Raw genomic sequence first — 17,562 nt, 5'->3', positions numbered from 1 at the left:
GGTCCAGAGTTTAAGAATCTATCTTACAGTGCAGGGGATGCCAGTTCAATCCCTGGCCCAGGAATATGTCTCATGCCACAGGGCAACTAAGCCCATGAGCAGCAACCATGAGCCCATGTGTAGCAACAAGTTAAGCCTGTGGACTGGAGCCTGTGCTCCAAAACGAGAGACGCCACCACAAGGAGAAGCCCGAGCCCTGCGATGAAGAGCAGCTGTGTCCACCACAGCTAGAGAAAGCTATGCAGCAAGGAAGACCTAGCACAGCCAGAACAAAATCAATCAATCAATCAGAAAATTAGTCTCTGAAGAAAGCTCATGGGCTGATATGGAGCTCTGCCACAGTGGCCAGATTCCAAGTTGGTCATTCTCGGGTATGCGGGAATCTGGGGGATATGCAGAAGGACCTTTCCTGCCTGAGCTGTCATCATTGTGCCAAAGAAAATCAGAGACAGACATGGGGTTAAGTGCTAAAGACAAATTTTATTCAGCATGATGACAATAGACTGCCAAATGGGCTTCTTTTGACATTCCTCCAGAATTTGGCTTCTCTAGCTCCCCTGTGGACTTGATGAATTACTGCCACCAGATCACAATTGATTTTCACTAATCATTATTTAGTTTGTTCTAACTTGTTTTCAAATGGTTTATGTCTTGTGTCTCTCTTCGCTGTATTATGAATTTATAAATGTAACGAGCTATATACCTTATAGCCCATCTACTTTATAAAATAGTGTCTCCTGCACTACCCAAGGGGAACCCAGGCTTCTAACACAGTTAAATATCCTGAGGCTATCAATCACATTTAAAACCACATAGAGAATATTTGTAATAGTACATATCTAGATATGAGAAGAGGGAACAGGGAAAAATATTTTCTGCACCATTATAGACTAGTAAGACAGGAGATCCAGAGAATCATAAGAAATATTTTATAATGAATCTGCAGCTGATTGAGGGATAGAGTAGGGAGCTGAGAATAAAAATGGCCAACTATAAGTTATATGGTGTAAAGACATTTTATTATACATCTTGATATGCTGATGTCAAAACATGCTCTACTAGTCTTCCTCGATAGGGAAGAACAATAGTAGGTATGGGAATAAAATAAAACTCTTATTGACATGACCCAGCTTTCAAAAGACATGCTTCTGAAATATACTTCTGGTATAAATGTGACAAAACCATATTTCATGCTGTAAGATTTTAGTATTTTTCTGATAGGAATATGCATGTAAGTACCCACTCTTGACAGGATGTGCTATTGAGGAACACTGAGTGTATTTCCTTTGCTGTTTGTATTAACCACCAGAACTAAGTAAGGAAACTATGAAGAAAAAAGATAACTAGGGAATGATGGAGTTTCAGATCATATGCAACAGAGGGCTTCCACTCCACCAGTAACTGGAGATCTACGAGATGTAAATACAGAAAGAAGAATAATATCATGGATGGCATTTATCATTTACACTGAAGGTCTCTTTATTTCTGATCATTTCTACAAGTGTGCATACAGAAATAACTTGAACATGTGTGTCTCAGACTGAACCTTCCAGAAACTCAGTTTCATATTTGACTCTATAAACACATATCTAAAAAAGTCACATCAATTCCTCAAGTCAACACTCCCTTTTGGAATCCTGCACCCCTGCTGGATCAGGTTTTTCAATCACACTGAGCTTATATCAGAAACCAGGGCTGTGTTTTCCCTTCATAATGGATGTATGACCTAGATTTCAGTTTTCAAGTGTCCAGAAAAAAGCTTCTGATAGAAGCAACCGACTACACAGTGTATTACAGAATTATGTGTTGGGACTCAGGTGACCACACATGTCATCACCACAGTGAGGACAGGGGCTGGGGCTAACCCAAATCTTCCTGGGACGTTCTAAGTATGTAAGGATCACCCTCAGCTTAGCCTTTATCTGAGCAAATCTTTCCCGGTGAAGGACACCCAGAGAGCTGTAACTCTCCCGAGGGGCTGGATAAAGCTCTAGATTTAAATCAGGGAGCCTGTCAGTATGATGCAGGACACTCTCCAGGACAGCCATGGAGATGAGGTTTCCGCACATGGTGAGGACCCTAAGCTGGGAGCAGCAGCTCAGGGCAGGCAGAAAGCCCATGAGGTGGACGTCCGTGATCCCACACAGGTTTAAGTCCAGTTCTTCCAGAGTGCCTGCAACTTTCTCCAGTAGAACTTGAAGGAGCTTGGGATTAAAGTCGGTCAGGGTGACGCCACTAAGATTCAGGCCCTTCAGCTGACAGATTTTTGGACACCAGGACAGATGGGTCAGGTCTGATTCTGTAAGCAGGCAGTTGGTGATTGAGATGTTGTCCAAGGGGGTCTTCAAGCACCTGGGGTGGAGGGGGGGAAGAAGCAATTAGATGAGGGAAAGCAAAGTAGCAGTTGAGTTCCAGAGGAGAACTCAGTGATTGGCCCAAAGCTGATATAGTTTAAATTCCAGAGTGTCCAGTCTCATTCTAGGCTGAGTCCTGCCATTTTCTTAGTGTGACTGGATCACATTCACATGATCTTGAAAGCCGTCTTTCCTCATCTGTCAAGCAGAGTACAGTACACTCTATTTCCTTAGCAGGATGAATAGACATAATGGAATGCACTAGAACATGATCAGAGGAGATCGTGACACAAAGTGTCCATCAGGGTGGACATCACTGAGTGTAAGTTCTGGGACATGAGATAAAAAATGCTTTTCATTTAGATCGCCACTCTGTGGGTGAGCTGATGGTCATATACCTCTGGCCAGGTGAGGCTCTTGGCATACATGCAGAAAGGGGCTGCCGGTCTTTAGGGACTCCCAGCCCTATGACATCTACAAACTTTCTATCACTTTTTACATTCTTTTGGCTCTGCTTTGCTACCATCATCTCCAGAACCATGCATTTCCCATATATTAATTACCTTATATGCAGCAAAAGGACACCTGTTACTGACTTGGACTTTAAAACAGGCTCCTTGTGGTCATGGGTTAGTGACCACAGAGTTTCTTTTCACAACACTTAGGCTGATGTGATTTTCCCTCTTCAATGCCCCCTTTGCTTACCTATACATAAATCTTCAGAACACAGAAATCTCTCCTCCAAGAAGAAATCACATACACACTTGCACTAGATCTAGGCCCCCTAACTTGTGGGTTCCCAACATGGCGTCCCTTTCCAGAGCTTCTGTAACCGATTCCCCCCACCTGGATTCCTGTGCTTCTGTAATACTGCTTTTCACGGTGGAGCAGCAGATGAGACACTGCCCTTGATATTCTACCATTGTGTCCACTGTTAATCAGCTGTTGGCAGAGCCTCACCTGAGCATTTGGTCCAGACAGCCTTCAAGGAAGAATGGAGCTTCCATGCCGAGGTTCCGGAGGTTCCGCAGCTGGAGGATCTGAGAGGTGAATTGCAGAAGATCCTGATGGTCCTGCTCCTCAACAGCAGACCCACGAATGCGGGAGAGAATGAGACTCTGAACGTTGCTCATCTGACCCAGGAGAGGAGCAAACTGGGCCAGGGTGGACAGCTTCTGGGTGAAACTCAGTTTCACCATCTGTACACAGTCCAGCTTCACAATCCTGAGAACTGTCTTCATATTTTCCTTGGACATTGAAATAATCTTCATCTTCTTACAGCACAGGTGTATGGAGGCTTTTCTCTGCTCCACCCACCTGAAGAGGTACGTAAGGAATTTCTCCAGGGGCTTTTTCGTAAGACAAAGTTCTATGTACACTTCTAAGGGAGTCAAGGGGTGCCTTTTCCTGGACATGTCCTCAGCCACTGGAACCAGCAGTGAGCTGGAGGGCATGTGGCCCTTGCCTCCAGACCACATGTTCCAGAAGTCCTGGCTGGTATTCCTTAAGTCCAGCACCCGCAGCTTGCCCCTCCTGTGGGGAAACAGCAAATGGTGGGGTAAGATTATTCAAAATCCACACTGAATGAACCCACAGCCTCAGAGTTCAGGCAACATTCCATCTCCCCATGTGTGCTCTTACTTCACAGTCCTGCTCTCACCTGCTGTTGTTTCTTTCCTTTCTTGCTCCCTCTCCCCCAGTTCTTTTTTCTCTTCCATCCTTCCTATTATATATTTGTAAGGGATTTCCCAAAGTGATCTCAGCAATTCCTCTGAAAAAGCCTCTGAGCTTTTTCAGAAGCCTCTGGTCACCACTTGGTCATGCACTCTGCCTGGCACCATGTGTCTCTTCCAGGAATCCAAGACCCTGCCAGGCTCCCTGGATCTGACTCACCTGGGGTGAACCTTCTGGGCAAGCAGGACATCAAGGCCTTCCAGCACTGCTTGTAAGGTTCCTTGGTGAGGCTTTTGCATCAGGCTTCCCAGAGGCAGGCGGGCAAAGGGCCAGGCTGGCACCATAGCCTTCAGGGTCTCCCTGTGTCTGCCAAAGACGGCAGCCATGAAGAGTGGTGGGTAGAGCTCTGTGGGCAGAAACTCCAAAGTAGAGATGGCTAAGGGCTCGTCTCTCAGCAGGCCAATTGCTGCCAAGATCGCAAGTCTGGGAGGGTTGTGAACACTCATCCTGACTCTTCTCTGAATTGAATCGTGGGAAACTGCAAAGATACAAGACATCCTTCTCAGAACAATCATAACCATCAGGGTAGTCTCTCTCCCCACACTTCAGAGAAATCAAATCAGGCCCACAGTCATTGCTCTGGCAATGATGAATCAGAATGGAAGACTTCGGTGTGTCTGGATTCCAGTCTGGGTTTGTGTCCCTAAGGCCAGAGCTCTCCCCATCCTGCCACTAGAGCAAGAATCTAACAAGTTGCAGGAAGGAAGAAAGCCAAATGGAGGCTCATCTGTTTCCATCCACTGCTTTCCTTAATGCATGTCCCTCTTGCACATCTGCACCAGGAGACTGAAAAAGCTGACTCTCTTTGTTTTTATGGTGGAAAAAAAAAAAAAAGAACTATTGCTTAAAGCCCAAACTATGGGGACAGGAGTTCATGTAGAACACAGCTTCCATCCTCAGTTCCCAAAGTCAACTTAGCTGGGAAAGATTAAGGAGATACTTGTAAAGGGAATGCCATTTGTGTATAGAGCAAAAACCGTAAATGTCAAGAAACAGCATGTCAAACAGATGTCTTTAAAAAGAAAAACTGCTGGTTAAGACTTTTAAATAATATAAACCAAAGCACAAATCAAAATGTTTAGAATGGAAGCACGGTACTGGATGCTTGGAGCACTGGGACGACCCAGAGGGAGGGGAGGGGAGGGAGGAGGGAGGAGGGTTCAGGATGGGGAACTCGGGTATACCTGTGGCGGATTCATTTTGATATTTGGCAAAACTAATACAATATTGTAAAGTTTAAAAATAAAATAAAATTAAAAAAAAGAAATATTTAGAAGAAAAATCCAAATATATACTGAATATACTTGATAAAGGAATGGAAAAGTAATAAAGATTTGATAATAAAAAAAAGAAGAAAAATAACATGTATTTGTTAACATAAGAACATCTAAATATGTACAGCAGATATTAACAGACATTGAGGAAGAAGCTGACAGCAGTACAATGATAGGAGGAGAATTTAATAACTCATTACACCAATGGGCACATCATCCAGACAGTACATGATGACTCCCATTGTACAGAGGAGCGACTGAAGCTTGGGTTGGTTACTGGTCTCACCCATGGTGAAACAGCCTATATTTGGAATGGACAATGTCACACCCAGTTCTGCTCACCACTAAAATGTCCACTTCTTCATTTCTGCAATGCTAGATCATAGAAGATTCCAGTTGGGCCAGATGGAAACCCTGGAGGATAAAAAAAAAAAAAAAAAGAATACTTTGAGGCAGAAGGACAGATTTAAATTTAACCTAAAGAAGAGAAAAAGGTAAACTCTCCATGCCATGTCAAACTGCATTATACCATTCATTGCATGCCTGCCATTGGCAGAACATCCCTCACTGAGGTTAACTCACCAGGTCTGATGTGGTCGGGGTAGGGATGCTGCTCAGACCTCAGACTTGATGGAGAACACAAGGAGTGACTCCAGAGCGAGAAGTTTCTGTGTCTATTCTTTGGTGCTGGGGCATTTTATGGAACTTTTTAACCACATCTTCTCTCCTTTCAACTGCTAACTTCCAATCAGTAGGCATTACCTGATTGGATTCCAGAGCATCCCTCAGGTTCATCCTGATTGGGTTACTGCCAGTCTCCAGATGAACTGATTGAGTCAGATCATCATTCATGAAAGAAAACGAATTGGGGGAGGGGGAATCCAGGACTTATTCAGTGATTCACTATATAAAATTGATTGAGTTTTGTTAATATGGCCACTGAAATAAAAAGATGCTTACTCCTTAGAAGAAAAGTTATGACCAACCTAGACAGCATATTAAAAAGTAGAGACATTATTTTGCATGAAATGTTCCCTTGGTATTTCTAATTTTCTTGAAGAGATCTCTAGTCTCTCATGCCCTATTATTTTCCTCTATTTCTTTGCATTTTTCACTTAAAATGGATTTCTTATCTCTCCTTGCTCTTTTCTGGAACTCTGCATTCAGATGTATATTTTTCCTTTTCTCCTTTGCCTTTCAGTTCTCTCTCTCTCTCTCTCTCTTTTTTTTTTTTCCAGCTATTTTTAAGGCCTCCTCAGACAACCATTTTGCCTTTTAGCATTTCTTTTCTTGGGGATGGTTTTGATCACCACCTCCTGTACAATGTTACAAACCTCTGTCCACAGTTCTTCAAGCACTTTATCTATCAGATCTATTCCCTTGAATCTATTTGTCACTTCCACTGTATAATCATGAGTCTTCCCTGATAGCTCAGTTAGTACAGAGTCTGTATGCAATGCAGGAGACCCAGTTCCATTCCTGGTTCCGGAAGATCCACTAGAGAAGGGATGGGCTATCCACTCCAGTGTTCTTGGGCTTCCCTTGTGGCTCAGCTGGTAAAGAAATTACCTGAAATGTGGAAGATCTGGGCTTGATCTCTGTGTTGGGAAGATACCCTGGAGAAGTGAAAGGCTCCCCACTCCATTATTCTGGCCTGGACAATTCCATTGACTGTATTGTCCATGGGTCTCAAAGAATCGGACACAACTGAGTGACTTTCACTTTTTTGATTTAGGTTAGACCTGAATGGCCTAGTGGTTTTCCCTACATTCTTCAATTTGAGTCTGAATTCGGCAAGAAGTTCATGATCTGGCCACAGTCAACTCCCAGACTTGTTTTTGCTGGCTATATAGAGTTTATCCAATTTTGACCACAAGGAATATAATCAACCTGTTTTGGTATTGACCATCTGGTGATATCCATGTGTAGAGTCTTCTCTTGGGTTAATGGAAAGGGTGTTTGCTATGACAGGTGTCTTCTTTTCACAACACTCTGTTAGCCTCTGCCTGCTTCATTTTGTACTGCAAGATCAAACTTGTCTGTTACTCTTGACTTCCTACATTTTCATTCTAGCCCCCTATGATGATAAGGTCATCTTTTTTTGTTTTTAGATCTAGAAGGTCACATAGGTCCTTATACAACCGTTCAACTTCAGCTTTCAGCGTTAGTGGTTGGGGCATCAATTCAGTTCCGTCACTCAGTCGTGTCTGACTCTTTGTGACCCCATGGACCGCAGCCAGGTTTCCCTGTCCATCACCAACCCCTGGAGCTTTCTCAAACTTATGTCAATCACTGGACATGTCCATGGTTGGGGCATAGACTTGGATTATTTTAATGTTGAATGGTTTGCCTTGGAAAAGAGCCGAGATCATTCTGTCATTTTTGAGACTATACCCAAGTACTGCATTTCACACTCTTTTGTAGACTATGAAGGCTATTACATTTCTTCAAAGAGATTCTTTCCCATAGTAGTAGATATAATGGTCATCTGAATTAAATTCGCCCATTCCTGTCATAGCTGAAGGGATGAGAAGGACTCCTCCAATTGTCAGATCACATAAATGTTGGAAAAGACTGTGATGTTAGTGGAAATGTGGAAATTTCAAAATTCAAGGTGGTGATGTTCCTCTGGGATCACAGTTACTATGAGATCAAAAAGAAGAATGTTTTAAAGTTTAAATGAATTTTCTGAAAATAACTCAAGGCCTGATATGGCTGAAAAAGTGGTCAGACTCCAAATTGGTCATCGTTGAATATGTGGGAATCTGGGGGATACTTGTAGAACGCTTCCTGCCTGAGCAGTAATCAGCTGAGGGAATTGTTTCCAAGGAAAATCAGACACAGAAACAGGTGTAAGTGGCTACATCAAATTTTATTTAGGACAACGATAATACAGATAAGGATACCCTAGCATCTCAGGTCATCCAACTTCAACAGATACAGGTGGTAGGGACTCACAATTCAGAAGCAGTGTGTTTCTTGGCTGGTAATTTCCTATGAGGAGGAATCAGGTCTGCAAAGGATCTTGGCTGAACCAAACTAGTAGATTTTGCTGAGGGCAGCCCAGATGAACTGGATACTAATAGTGGGCAGTGAGGAAGTTTGATCAGATTCTTGGGGAGACCAGATATTAAGATCAGATCAGATCAGTCGCTCAGTTGTGTCCAACTCTTTGTGACCCCATGAATCGCAGCATGCCAGGCCTCCCTGTCCATCACCAACTCCTGGAGTTCATTCAGACTCACGTCCATCAAGTCAGTGATGCCATCCAGCCATCTCATCCTCTGTCGTCCCCTTCTCCTCTTGCCCCCAATCCCTCCCAGTATCAGAGTCTTTTCCAATGAGTCAACTCTTTGCATGAGGTGGCCAAAGTACCGGAGTTTCAGCTTTAGCATGATTCCTTCCAAAGAAATCCCAGGGCTGATCTCCTTCAGAATGGACTGGTTGGATCTCCTTGCATTCCAAGGGACTCTCAAGAGTCTTCTCCAACACCACAGTTCAAAAGCATCAATTCTTCGGCGCTCAGCCTTCTTCACAGTCCAATTCTCACATCCATACATGACCACAGGAAAAACCATAGAACTAACATCCAAAAAAGATGTCCTTTTCATTATAGGGGACTGGAATGCAAAAGTAGGAAGTCGAGAAACACCTGGAGTAACAGGCAAATTTGGCCTTGGAATACACAATGAAGCAGGGCAAAGACTAATAGAGTTTTGCCAAGAAAATGCACTGGTCATAACAAACACCCTCTTCCAACAACACAAGAGAAGACTCTATATATGGACATCACCAGATAGTCAACACCATAATCAGATTGATTATATTCTTTGCAGCCAAAGATGGAGAAGCTCTATACAGTCAGCAAAAACAAGACCAGGAGCTGACTGTGGCTCAGACCATGAACTCCTTATTGCCAAATTAAGACTTAAAATGAAGAAAGTAGGGAAAACCACTAGACCATTCAGGTATGACCTAAATCAAATCCTTTATGATTATACAGATATCAAGAGTGGGTTTTTTTGCTGAACTGACTTAGAATAATTATTCAAACTGGATTTTACAAGGAAGCCATCTGATAATTCGAGGAGTAGGATCATGAGCCTGAATAAATTTTGGTGAAACAATGCTTTCCCTGCCTCACTTGTGTAACCCAGTGAGCAGGTGCATCTAGCGGGGACTCGGTAGACATTCTCCCTCAGTTCCACTTGCCATCTGCTCCTACACTTTCCTTTGGAGACAATTATTTCACTTGCACGTCAGTAAACAAAGGTTATTGCAGCCCAAAGGCCGTCATCCACTGCAGCCCCAAGACAGTGTGCCCTGAGGGCAGTTCAAGGAGGAGAAGAAGGTCGGTGTCCTGAGGTGGTACCTTGAACCTCACATGGATGACTTCAATAAGACCAAACTCCTGCCTCTTTCCATACAGAGAAAAAGAAAAAGAAAAAATTCTCTGGTGGCCCAGTGATTAAGAATCCACCAGTCAGTGCAAGGGATACAGGTTAGATCCCTGGTCTGGGAAAACCCCACAGGCTGCAGAGCAACTAAGCCCAAGCCCCACAAGCACCGGACTGGGGCCTGGGAGCCGTGACTACTGAAGCACACACACCCTGGCACCATGCTCTGCAATGAGAGAAGCCACCAAAATGAGAAACCAGTGCATTTCTACTAGAGAGTGGCCCTTGCTGGCCACAACAAGAGAAAGGCTGTGCATAGCAAGGAAGACCCAGAACAGCCAAAATAAGTAAATTTTAAAATCAGAGGAGTAAATAAATAAAATTTAAAATGCATGAAAATTAGTGAGATGTATCATTTTTATTATGTGCAATAATTCTTTGATATTTTCTGATTTTTTTAACACCAAATGATCTTATATACTGTAAGGTAAGGTAAGTCACCTCAGTCGTGTCTGACTCTGTGCGACCCATCAGGCTCTCCTTATAATTTTTTTTTTCCTCCTTATAACTTTTGAACAGTTCCTTCGAGCTATCTGAGAAGCCACCTTTCTGCCTATAATCTGTAGTCACCAAATAAAACATACTTCTCACCTTTTAGGTTGTGTACTTGTCATTTGATATGCTCTTCCGAGACCTTTTCCAAACACACATGTCCTGGCCCCACTCACCTGAGTTCCAGGAGTTACATGGAAACTGCCAATGAAAACATTAGCCACCCCCTGAAAGTAGAGGGAGATTTTATTTGGTAGCCGTGTTTAGGACCCAAGCCCAGGAGACAGAATCTCAGTTGCTCTGAGAAAACTGCTCCAAGAAGGCAGGAGGGGGAGTCATGTGATAAAATTTGTAAAAAGGGAGAAGGCAGTCTGAACATCAAAGATTGTTGTGGTTCAGTCACTCAGTCTGACTTTGCGATTCCAGGGGCTGCTATAAGAAAAATCAGATTTCAAGTGAAGGAATTTAGCATACTGCATATGGGAAGATGCAAGCCTCTGGGCTCACTGAATTCATTCCTTTCATATGCACCTCAGCTCTCTGGGGCCAAATCCTGTTCCCTTGTTCAACTTAAGGAGTGCTAGATGCCCCAGATGGCTGCTTCTTTCACCCTCTGAGCTCCTCAGAGATCACCATGGGGAGCAGTGACATCTGTTGGATTGGAGGTCTGGGAGCCCTCATTCACATTTGGATGCCAGAAATCTCTGGTGACTGTGTCATTTCTTGTTTATTGAAATGGCAAGAGATGTCTTCATTTCACAAAACTTTCTGTACCTTCTATTCAATAATATTGTGAACCAAAAACTGCTCTAAATATAATGTCTACATCCTAAAGGAAATCAGTCCTGAATATTCATTGGAAGGACTGATGCTGAGGCTGAAACACTAATACTCTGGCCACCTGATGCAAAGAACTGACTCATCTGAAAAGACCCTGATGCTGAGAAAGATTGAAGGCAGTAGAAGGGGACGACAGAGGATGAGATGGTTGGATGGCATCACCGACTCAACAGACATGAGTTTGAAGAATCTCCGGGAGTTAGTGATAGACAGGGAGGCCTGGTGTGCTGCAGGCCGTGGGCTCACAAAGGGTTGGACACGACTGAGCAACTGAACTGAACTGAACTGAACTATTAAAAATATCCTTGGAAATCTTTCGACTCAAAATTTTATTGAACTACATATTTTTTTAAAGAAACAATTCTTGTTCATTTATGGTTAAAATCAGTTTTTAAATCACATTTGTTTTTTGAGTCTTCTAAGCAAGTACAATATTTTTAAATTACCCACATGAATTCTTAAAAATAGTATATTGCCTCAATTAACTTTAGAGTGTTTTCTATATAAACCACTGTGCAAATATTTATACTCAATGATATTACCAGAAGACACAGTTTTTTAAATATTTATTTATTTAATTATTTGGCTGCCCTGGGTCTTAGTCATGCACACAGGATCTTTGATCTTCCTTGTGACCCTGTGTGGGTATTGTGTGTGTGTGTGTGCCTGTGTATGTTCAGTTTGCTCCAACTCTTTGTGACCCCATGGACTGTAGCCCACCAGGCTCCTCTCTCCATGGAATTTTCTAGGCAGGAGTACTGGAGTAGGGTATCATTTCCTTCTCCAGGGGTTCTTCCCGACCCAGGGATAGAACCCATGTCTTCTGTATCTCCTGCATTGGCAGGCAGATTCTTTGCCACTGGGCCACCTGGGAAATTGGAGGGATCATTCAGTTGTGGCATGCAAATACTTAGTTTCAGGATATGAAATCTAGTTTCTTGACCAGAGATTGAACCAGGCAGGGCCCACTGCACTGGGAGCATGGAGTCATACCCACTGGATCACCAGGGAAGTTCCAGGACAGCAAGGTTTATTGAAAATTCTAAAGTATACAGTCCTGATTACAAAACGGATTTTTATTGTGAGGTGCTGTGGCCAGGGAAGCAGGTAGGGATTGAAAGTGGTTGATGCACAGTTTGGGGAAAAGAAACTAGAAACAGAATTAAAGTTTCAAAGATGGAACTGGGGGACTCAAGACTTCTTGGATCAAGAGCCCTGTTCTTTGGGGCCAGGTCACTTTTTTTTAGTGTCTTGGCACACAGAAAGTGTCTGTTGTGCTATGATACAATCAGTCCTGTGTCCCTGATCACATCTCCCATTGCTATATTTTGCTTTTATTCTTTTCCCATGGGGTTTTTCTCATGGCTTAGCCAGAGCAACAGGTGGCTGACTATTAACCCCTGCACTCTGGTCTGATCTACAAGCAGCTGGCCTAGAGACCCGAGGCTCAGAATGTCTATCACTGAAGATGAATCCAGTCTCTCCTACTCCCTCCCATCCCCAGCCCCCACCCTCACCCCCACCCCGGCACTGGCTACTGGAACAGTCTGGATGAATCCTGACTCATTGATAAGCACATGTAATATGTGAGTCCAGTTTCAGCATCCAGGTTTTTCTTTCCTCTGTTGTAAACAACAGTGGTTGAGTTCAAGGGATGAAGACTCATGCTATTCATGAGGAGGGAGAAGACTAAAAAAAAAAAAAAAAAAATGTGAAGTGCTTACATAATAATGAGCTCTTGTTCAACAACTCCAGAGCCCAGTCCTCAACAGGCAATATCTCATTTTGTGAAAGTCACTCAGTCATGTCTGACTCTTTGTGACCCCATGCACTATACAGTCCATGGAATTCTCCAGGGCAGAATACTGGAGAGGTTAGCCTTTCTGTTCTCCAGGGGATCTTCCCAACCCAGGGATTGAACCCATCTGAATTGCAGATGGATTATTTACCAGCTGAGGCTCCAGGGAAGCCTAAAAAATATGGAATGCTTCATGAATTTGTGTGTCATCCTTGTGCAGGGGCCATGACAAACTTCTCTGTATCGTTACAATTTCAGTATATGTGCTGCCAAAGTGAGAGCAAATATCTCGTTGGATCCTACTAAAAATCCCATAAACTGTACGTGCATCATTATATTCACTGTGGGGGAACCAAAGATCTGCCTAAGGTCCTCTAAGCCCTATATCCCCTTCCATCAAATCAGAAACAATTGCAGCCTCTGAATCCTTAGCAAGGAAACTTTTATTTGTCTCCATTTGTTTAGGCACACTGTGAGGGTTAAATTTATGTGTCAACTTCACTGTGAGTTGAGATGCCCAGATCAGGTCAAAGATTAACACTAGGAGAATCTGCAAGGGAACTCCTGGGAGAGATTAGCATTGAAATCAGTAATTGAGTCAAGACATCAGCCCTCACCAGTGTGGGTGGGCATCACTTTATCCTCTGGGGGCTTGGATGGAACAAAGACAACTGTTCGCCTTCTCTCTCTTCTTGGCCATGAATACTGGAGCTTCTAGCTCCTGAACCTGGAAACTCCGGTACATACACAAGTGGCTCCCTGGTTCTCAGATCTTTAGTTTTGACTTAGAGCTACACCATCACTTCCATTGCTTTTCAACCTTAAGATTAGGTCTGAATTATACCATTAAGTCAGAGAAGGCAATGGCACCCCACTCCAGTACTTTTGCCTAGAAAATCCCATGGACGGAGGAGCCTGGTAGGCTGCAGTACATGGGGTTGTGAAGAGTCGGACACAAGTGAGCGACTTCACTTTCACTTTCACTTTTCACTTTCGTGCATTGGAGAAGGAAATGGTAACCCACTCCAGTGTTCTGGCCTGGAGAATTCCAGGGACGGGGAAGCCTGATGGGCTGCCGTCTATGGGGTCGCACAGAGTCGAATAGGACTGAAGAGACTTAGCAGCAGTAGCAGGATACCATTAAGAACAGAGCGCGGGGGCTGCGGCGGCGCACAGAGCGTGGCAGAGAGGAGCTACCCCACGTCCGAGGTCAGGGGCATAAGCCAGGAGGACACCATGCAAAGGGGCGGCGAACAAGAGAATTTACCCCATGTCCGAGGTCAGGGACTGTGGCCGGGAGGAGCTACCCCAAGTCCAAGGTCAGGGTCGGCGGCCGAGAACGCCAGGCTGCGACACCACAGGAGCAGCCGAGAGGACTTACCCTGCGTCCGAGGTCAGGGGCAGCGGCCGGGAGGAGCTACCTCACGTCGAGGTCAGGGGCAGCGGCCGGGAGGAGCTACCCCAAGTCCGAGGTCAGGGGTGGCGGCCAAGAATGCCAAGCTGCAACAGCGCAAAAGCGGAGAGGAGCTACTGCCGCACTAGGCCAGGGGCGGCGGCAGGGAGGAGCTACCCCCATGCCCAAGGCCACGGGCGGCGGGTGGGAGGAGCAACCCCACGTCCAAGGAGCGGTGGCTGCGCAGGCCCAGGAGGGCCTAGAGGAGCTATTCCACGTCAAGGTCTGGATGGGCGGCGGTGAGGAGATACTTCTCGTTTTAGAAAAGGCAGAGGAACCAGAGATCAAATTGCCAACATCCGCTGGATCATGGAAAAAGCAAGAGAGTTCCAGAAAAACATCTATTTCTGCTTTATTGACTATGCCAAAGCTTTTGACTGTGTGGATCACAGTAAACTGTGGACAATTCTGAAAGAGATGGGGATACCTGACCACATGACCTACTTCTAGAGAAATCTGTATGCAGGTCAAGAAGCAACAGTTAAAACTGGACATGGAACAACAGACTGGTCCCAAATAGGAAAAGGAGTACGTCAAGGCTGTATATTGTCACCCTGCTTATTTAACTTCTATGCAGAGTACATCATGAGAAACGCTGGACTGGAAGAAACACAAGCTGTAATCAAGATTGCCAGGAGAAATATCAATAACCTCAGATATACAGATAACACCACCCTTATGGCAGAAAGTGAAGAGGAACTAAAAAGCCTCTTGATGAAAGTGAAAGTGGAGAGTGAAAAAGTTGGCTTAAGCTCAACTTTCAGAAAACGAAGATCATGGCATCCGGTCCCATCACTTCATGGGAAATAGATGGGGAAACAGTGGAAACAGTGTCAGACTTTATTTTGGGGGGCTCCAAAATCTGCAGATGGTGACTGCAGCCATGAAATTAAAAGACGCTTACTCCTTGGAAGGAAAGTTATGACCAACCTAGATAGCATATTCAAAAGCAGAGACATTACTTTGCCAACAAAGGTCCATCTAGTCAAGGCTATGGTTTTTCCTGTGGTCGTGTATGGATGTAGAGTTGGACTGTGAAGAAAGCTGAGCGCCGAAGAATTGATGCTTTTGAACTGTGGTGTTGGAGAAGACCCTTGCAAGTCTCCTGGACTGCAAGGAGATCCAACCAGTCCATTCTAAAGGAGATCAGCCCTGGGATTTCTTTGGAAGGAATGATGATGAAGCTGAAATTCCAGTACTTTGGCCACCTCATGTGAAGAGCTGACTCATCTGAAAATACTCTGATGCTGGGAGGGATTGGGGGGAGGAGGAGAAGGGGACGACAGAGGATGAGATGGCTGGATGGCATCACTGACTTGATGGACGTGAGTCTGAGTGAAATCCGGAGTTTGTGATGGATAGGGAGGCCTGGTGTGCTGTCATTCATGGGGTCGCAAAGAGTCGGACACGACTGAGTGACTGAACTGAACTGAAGTGAATACCATTAAGATTAGGTCTGAATTATACCACAGCCTTTTCTAGTTCTCTAGGCAACAGATAGAAGATGGTGGGACTATGAGTTCAGTTCAGTCATTCAGTTGTGTCCAGTTCTTTGAAACTCCATGGACTGTTGCACGCCAGGCTTCCCTGTCCATCATCAACTCCCAGAACCTACTCACTTATGTCCATCGAGTTGGTGATGTGATCCAACCATCTCATCTTCTGTCATTCCCTTCTCCTCCTGCCTTCAATCTTTTGCAGCATCAGGGTCTTTTCCAAGGAGTCAGTTCTGTGCATCAGTGGCCAAAGTATTGGAACTTCAGCTTGAGTATCAGTCCTTTCAATGAATATTCAGGACTGATCTCCTTTAGATGGACTGGTGGATCTCCTTGCAGTCCAAGGGACTCTCAAGAGTCTTCAACACCACAGTGGGACTATAGAGTCTGTAATCATGTCAGCTTCTTCTGAAACTATGTATGTGTCTGTACCAGGTGAATCTTGAACAACACATGGTTCAACTGCTCAGGGTCACTTAGACGAAGATTTATTTTTTTAACAGTAGTTAAAAAAATCATATGTAGTTGACTGAATCTGAGGATGATGAACAGAGGATAGGGAGAGCTGACTGTGAGTTATATGTAATACATAACATATATTTCTTTTACATTTGAACATTCTGATGTCCAGACAAGCTACCCTTGACTTTTCTAATAGGGAGAGACTGGAACTGTAATGGAAACTATCAACCTATTCTGATATGATCAACCACCCAAACTGATATAAATCTAGAATGTGGTGTGGAAATAAAATCCATGTCAATTTTTTTTTTTTTTTTTTACATTTTAGCATTTTACTAAAAAGACTTTGAATGTCTGGTCACAACTCAATTATATCTCCTCCTATATCATTCCTATAATCATTCCTATATCACTTCTATATACCACTCCTATAATTGATTGTATCGATTATAACTCCTCCTCCCTGACAGGCATGGAACAGTGAGAACCAGTCTCAATCTTGTTGGCAGTGTGCAAAACTTAACAGAACTGAGGACCTCGCCTTTGACAGTGAAGGACACACAAAGGCAAGAAACTGACTTAACACAGACTGATAGAAGCATGAAGAATACCCATGCCCAGGGTCATGGCCTGAGTCAGCAGGGAGAGCCCTGCAGAGAGCTCTTCATTCCAATAGTTCATCGGATGCTGTGTTACCCTCTGTGTGTATCAATCCACTGAACAGCCAAAGAAATAAGCAAGGAGGTAAGAGTTGCCCCAGGAGGCTTACATTACATGGTGGCTCAGATGGCAAAGAATCTACCTATAGTGCAGGAGACTGGGGTTCAAGCCCTGGATCGGGAAGGTCCCCTGGAGAAGGCCATCGTTACCCATTCCAATATTCTTCTCTGGAGAATCCCATGAACAGAAGAGGCTACTCTTTATGGGTCTTAAAGAGTTGGACACAATGGAATGACTAAGCACGCATGTGCACACGCACACAGAACAATATATCATGGAGGACAGCAGTTGGTTTTCCATGAGCGTCTCTTTATTTACTTATCTTTTAATTCATTTTTATTGAGTAGATTTGCATTACAATGTCATATTAGTTTCTTGCTTAACAACGAAATAAGTCATATCGATCTGTTTATCCACTCTCGTTTTAGATTTCCTTCCTGTTTAGATCACCAAGAAGATAACTTTCTTCCTGACAGTTTCTT

At 44.0% G+C, this 17,562-nt stretch overlaps 1 protein-coding gene and 1 non-coding gene across 2 annotated transcripts; both read right to left on the bottom strand.

Annotated features, from left to right (window-relative positions):
* Positions 1-1,294: 1,294 nt before the first annotated feature.
* LOC100336475 (PRAME family member 8) lies at positions 1,295-8,299 on the bottom strand. Its single transcript, XM_059883209.1, has 3 exons — positions 5,705-8,299; positions 3,315-4,566; positions 1,295-2,352 (listed from the first exon to the last, which is right to left on the bottom strand). Exons 2-3 carry the CDS (start codon positions 3,830-3,832, stop codon positions 1,800-1,802), a joined length of 1,071 nt encoding a protein of 356 aa, XP_059739192.1. The 5' UTR covers positions 3,833-4,566; positions 5,705-8,299; the 3' UTR covers positions 1,295-1,799.
* Positions 8,300-13,124: 4,825 nt separating this feature from the next.
* On the bottom strand, positions 13,125-13,233 carry LOC112444941 (U6 spliceosomal RNA). The gene has a single exon (XR_003033348.1). It is a non-coding gene; the product is annotated as a U6 spliceosomal RNA (small nuclear RNA).
* Between the last annotated feature and the right edge of the window lie 4,329 nt (positions 13,234-17,562).

The sequence above is a fragment of the Bos taurus genome, chromosome 29, assembly GCF_002263795.3.
Source record: "Bos taurus isolate L1 Dominette 01449 registration number 42190680 breed Hereford chromosome 29, ARS-UCD2.0, whole genome shotgun sequence".
NCBI classification, from domain to species: Eukaryota; Metazoa; Chordata; class Mammalia; order Artiodactyla; family Bovidae; genus Bos; species Bos taurus.
The sequence above is the reverse complement of the archived record's forward strand: the minus strand, read 5'-3'. Positions and strand labels throughout refer to the sequence as shown.

Bases quoted from the DNA above. Each gene is read 5' to 3' on its own strand.
- LOC100336475 (XM_059883209.1), bottom strand. From the start codon at position 3,832: ATGTGGTCTGGAGGCAAGGGCCACATGCCCTCCAGCTCACTGCTGGTT. The intron at 2,353-3,314 runs GTGAGGCTCTGC...CCTCCACCCCAG, and splicing joins TGTCTGGACCAAATGCTCAG to GTGCTTGAAGACCCCCTTGG.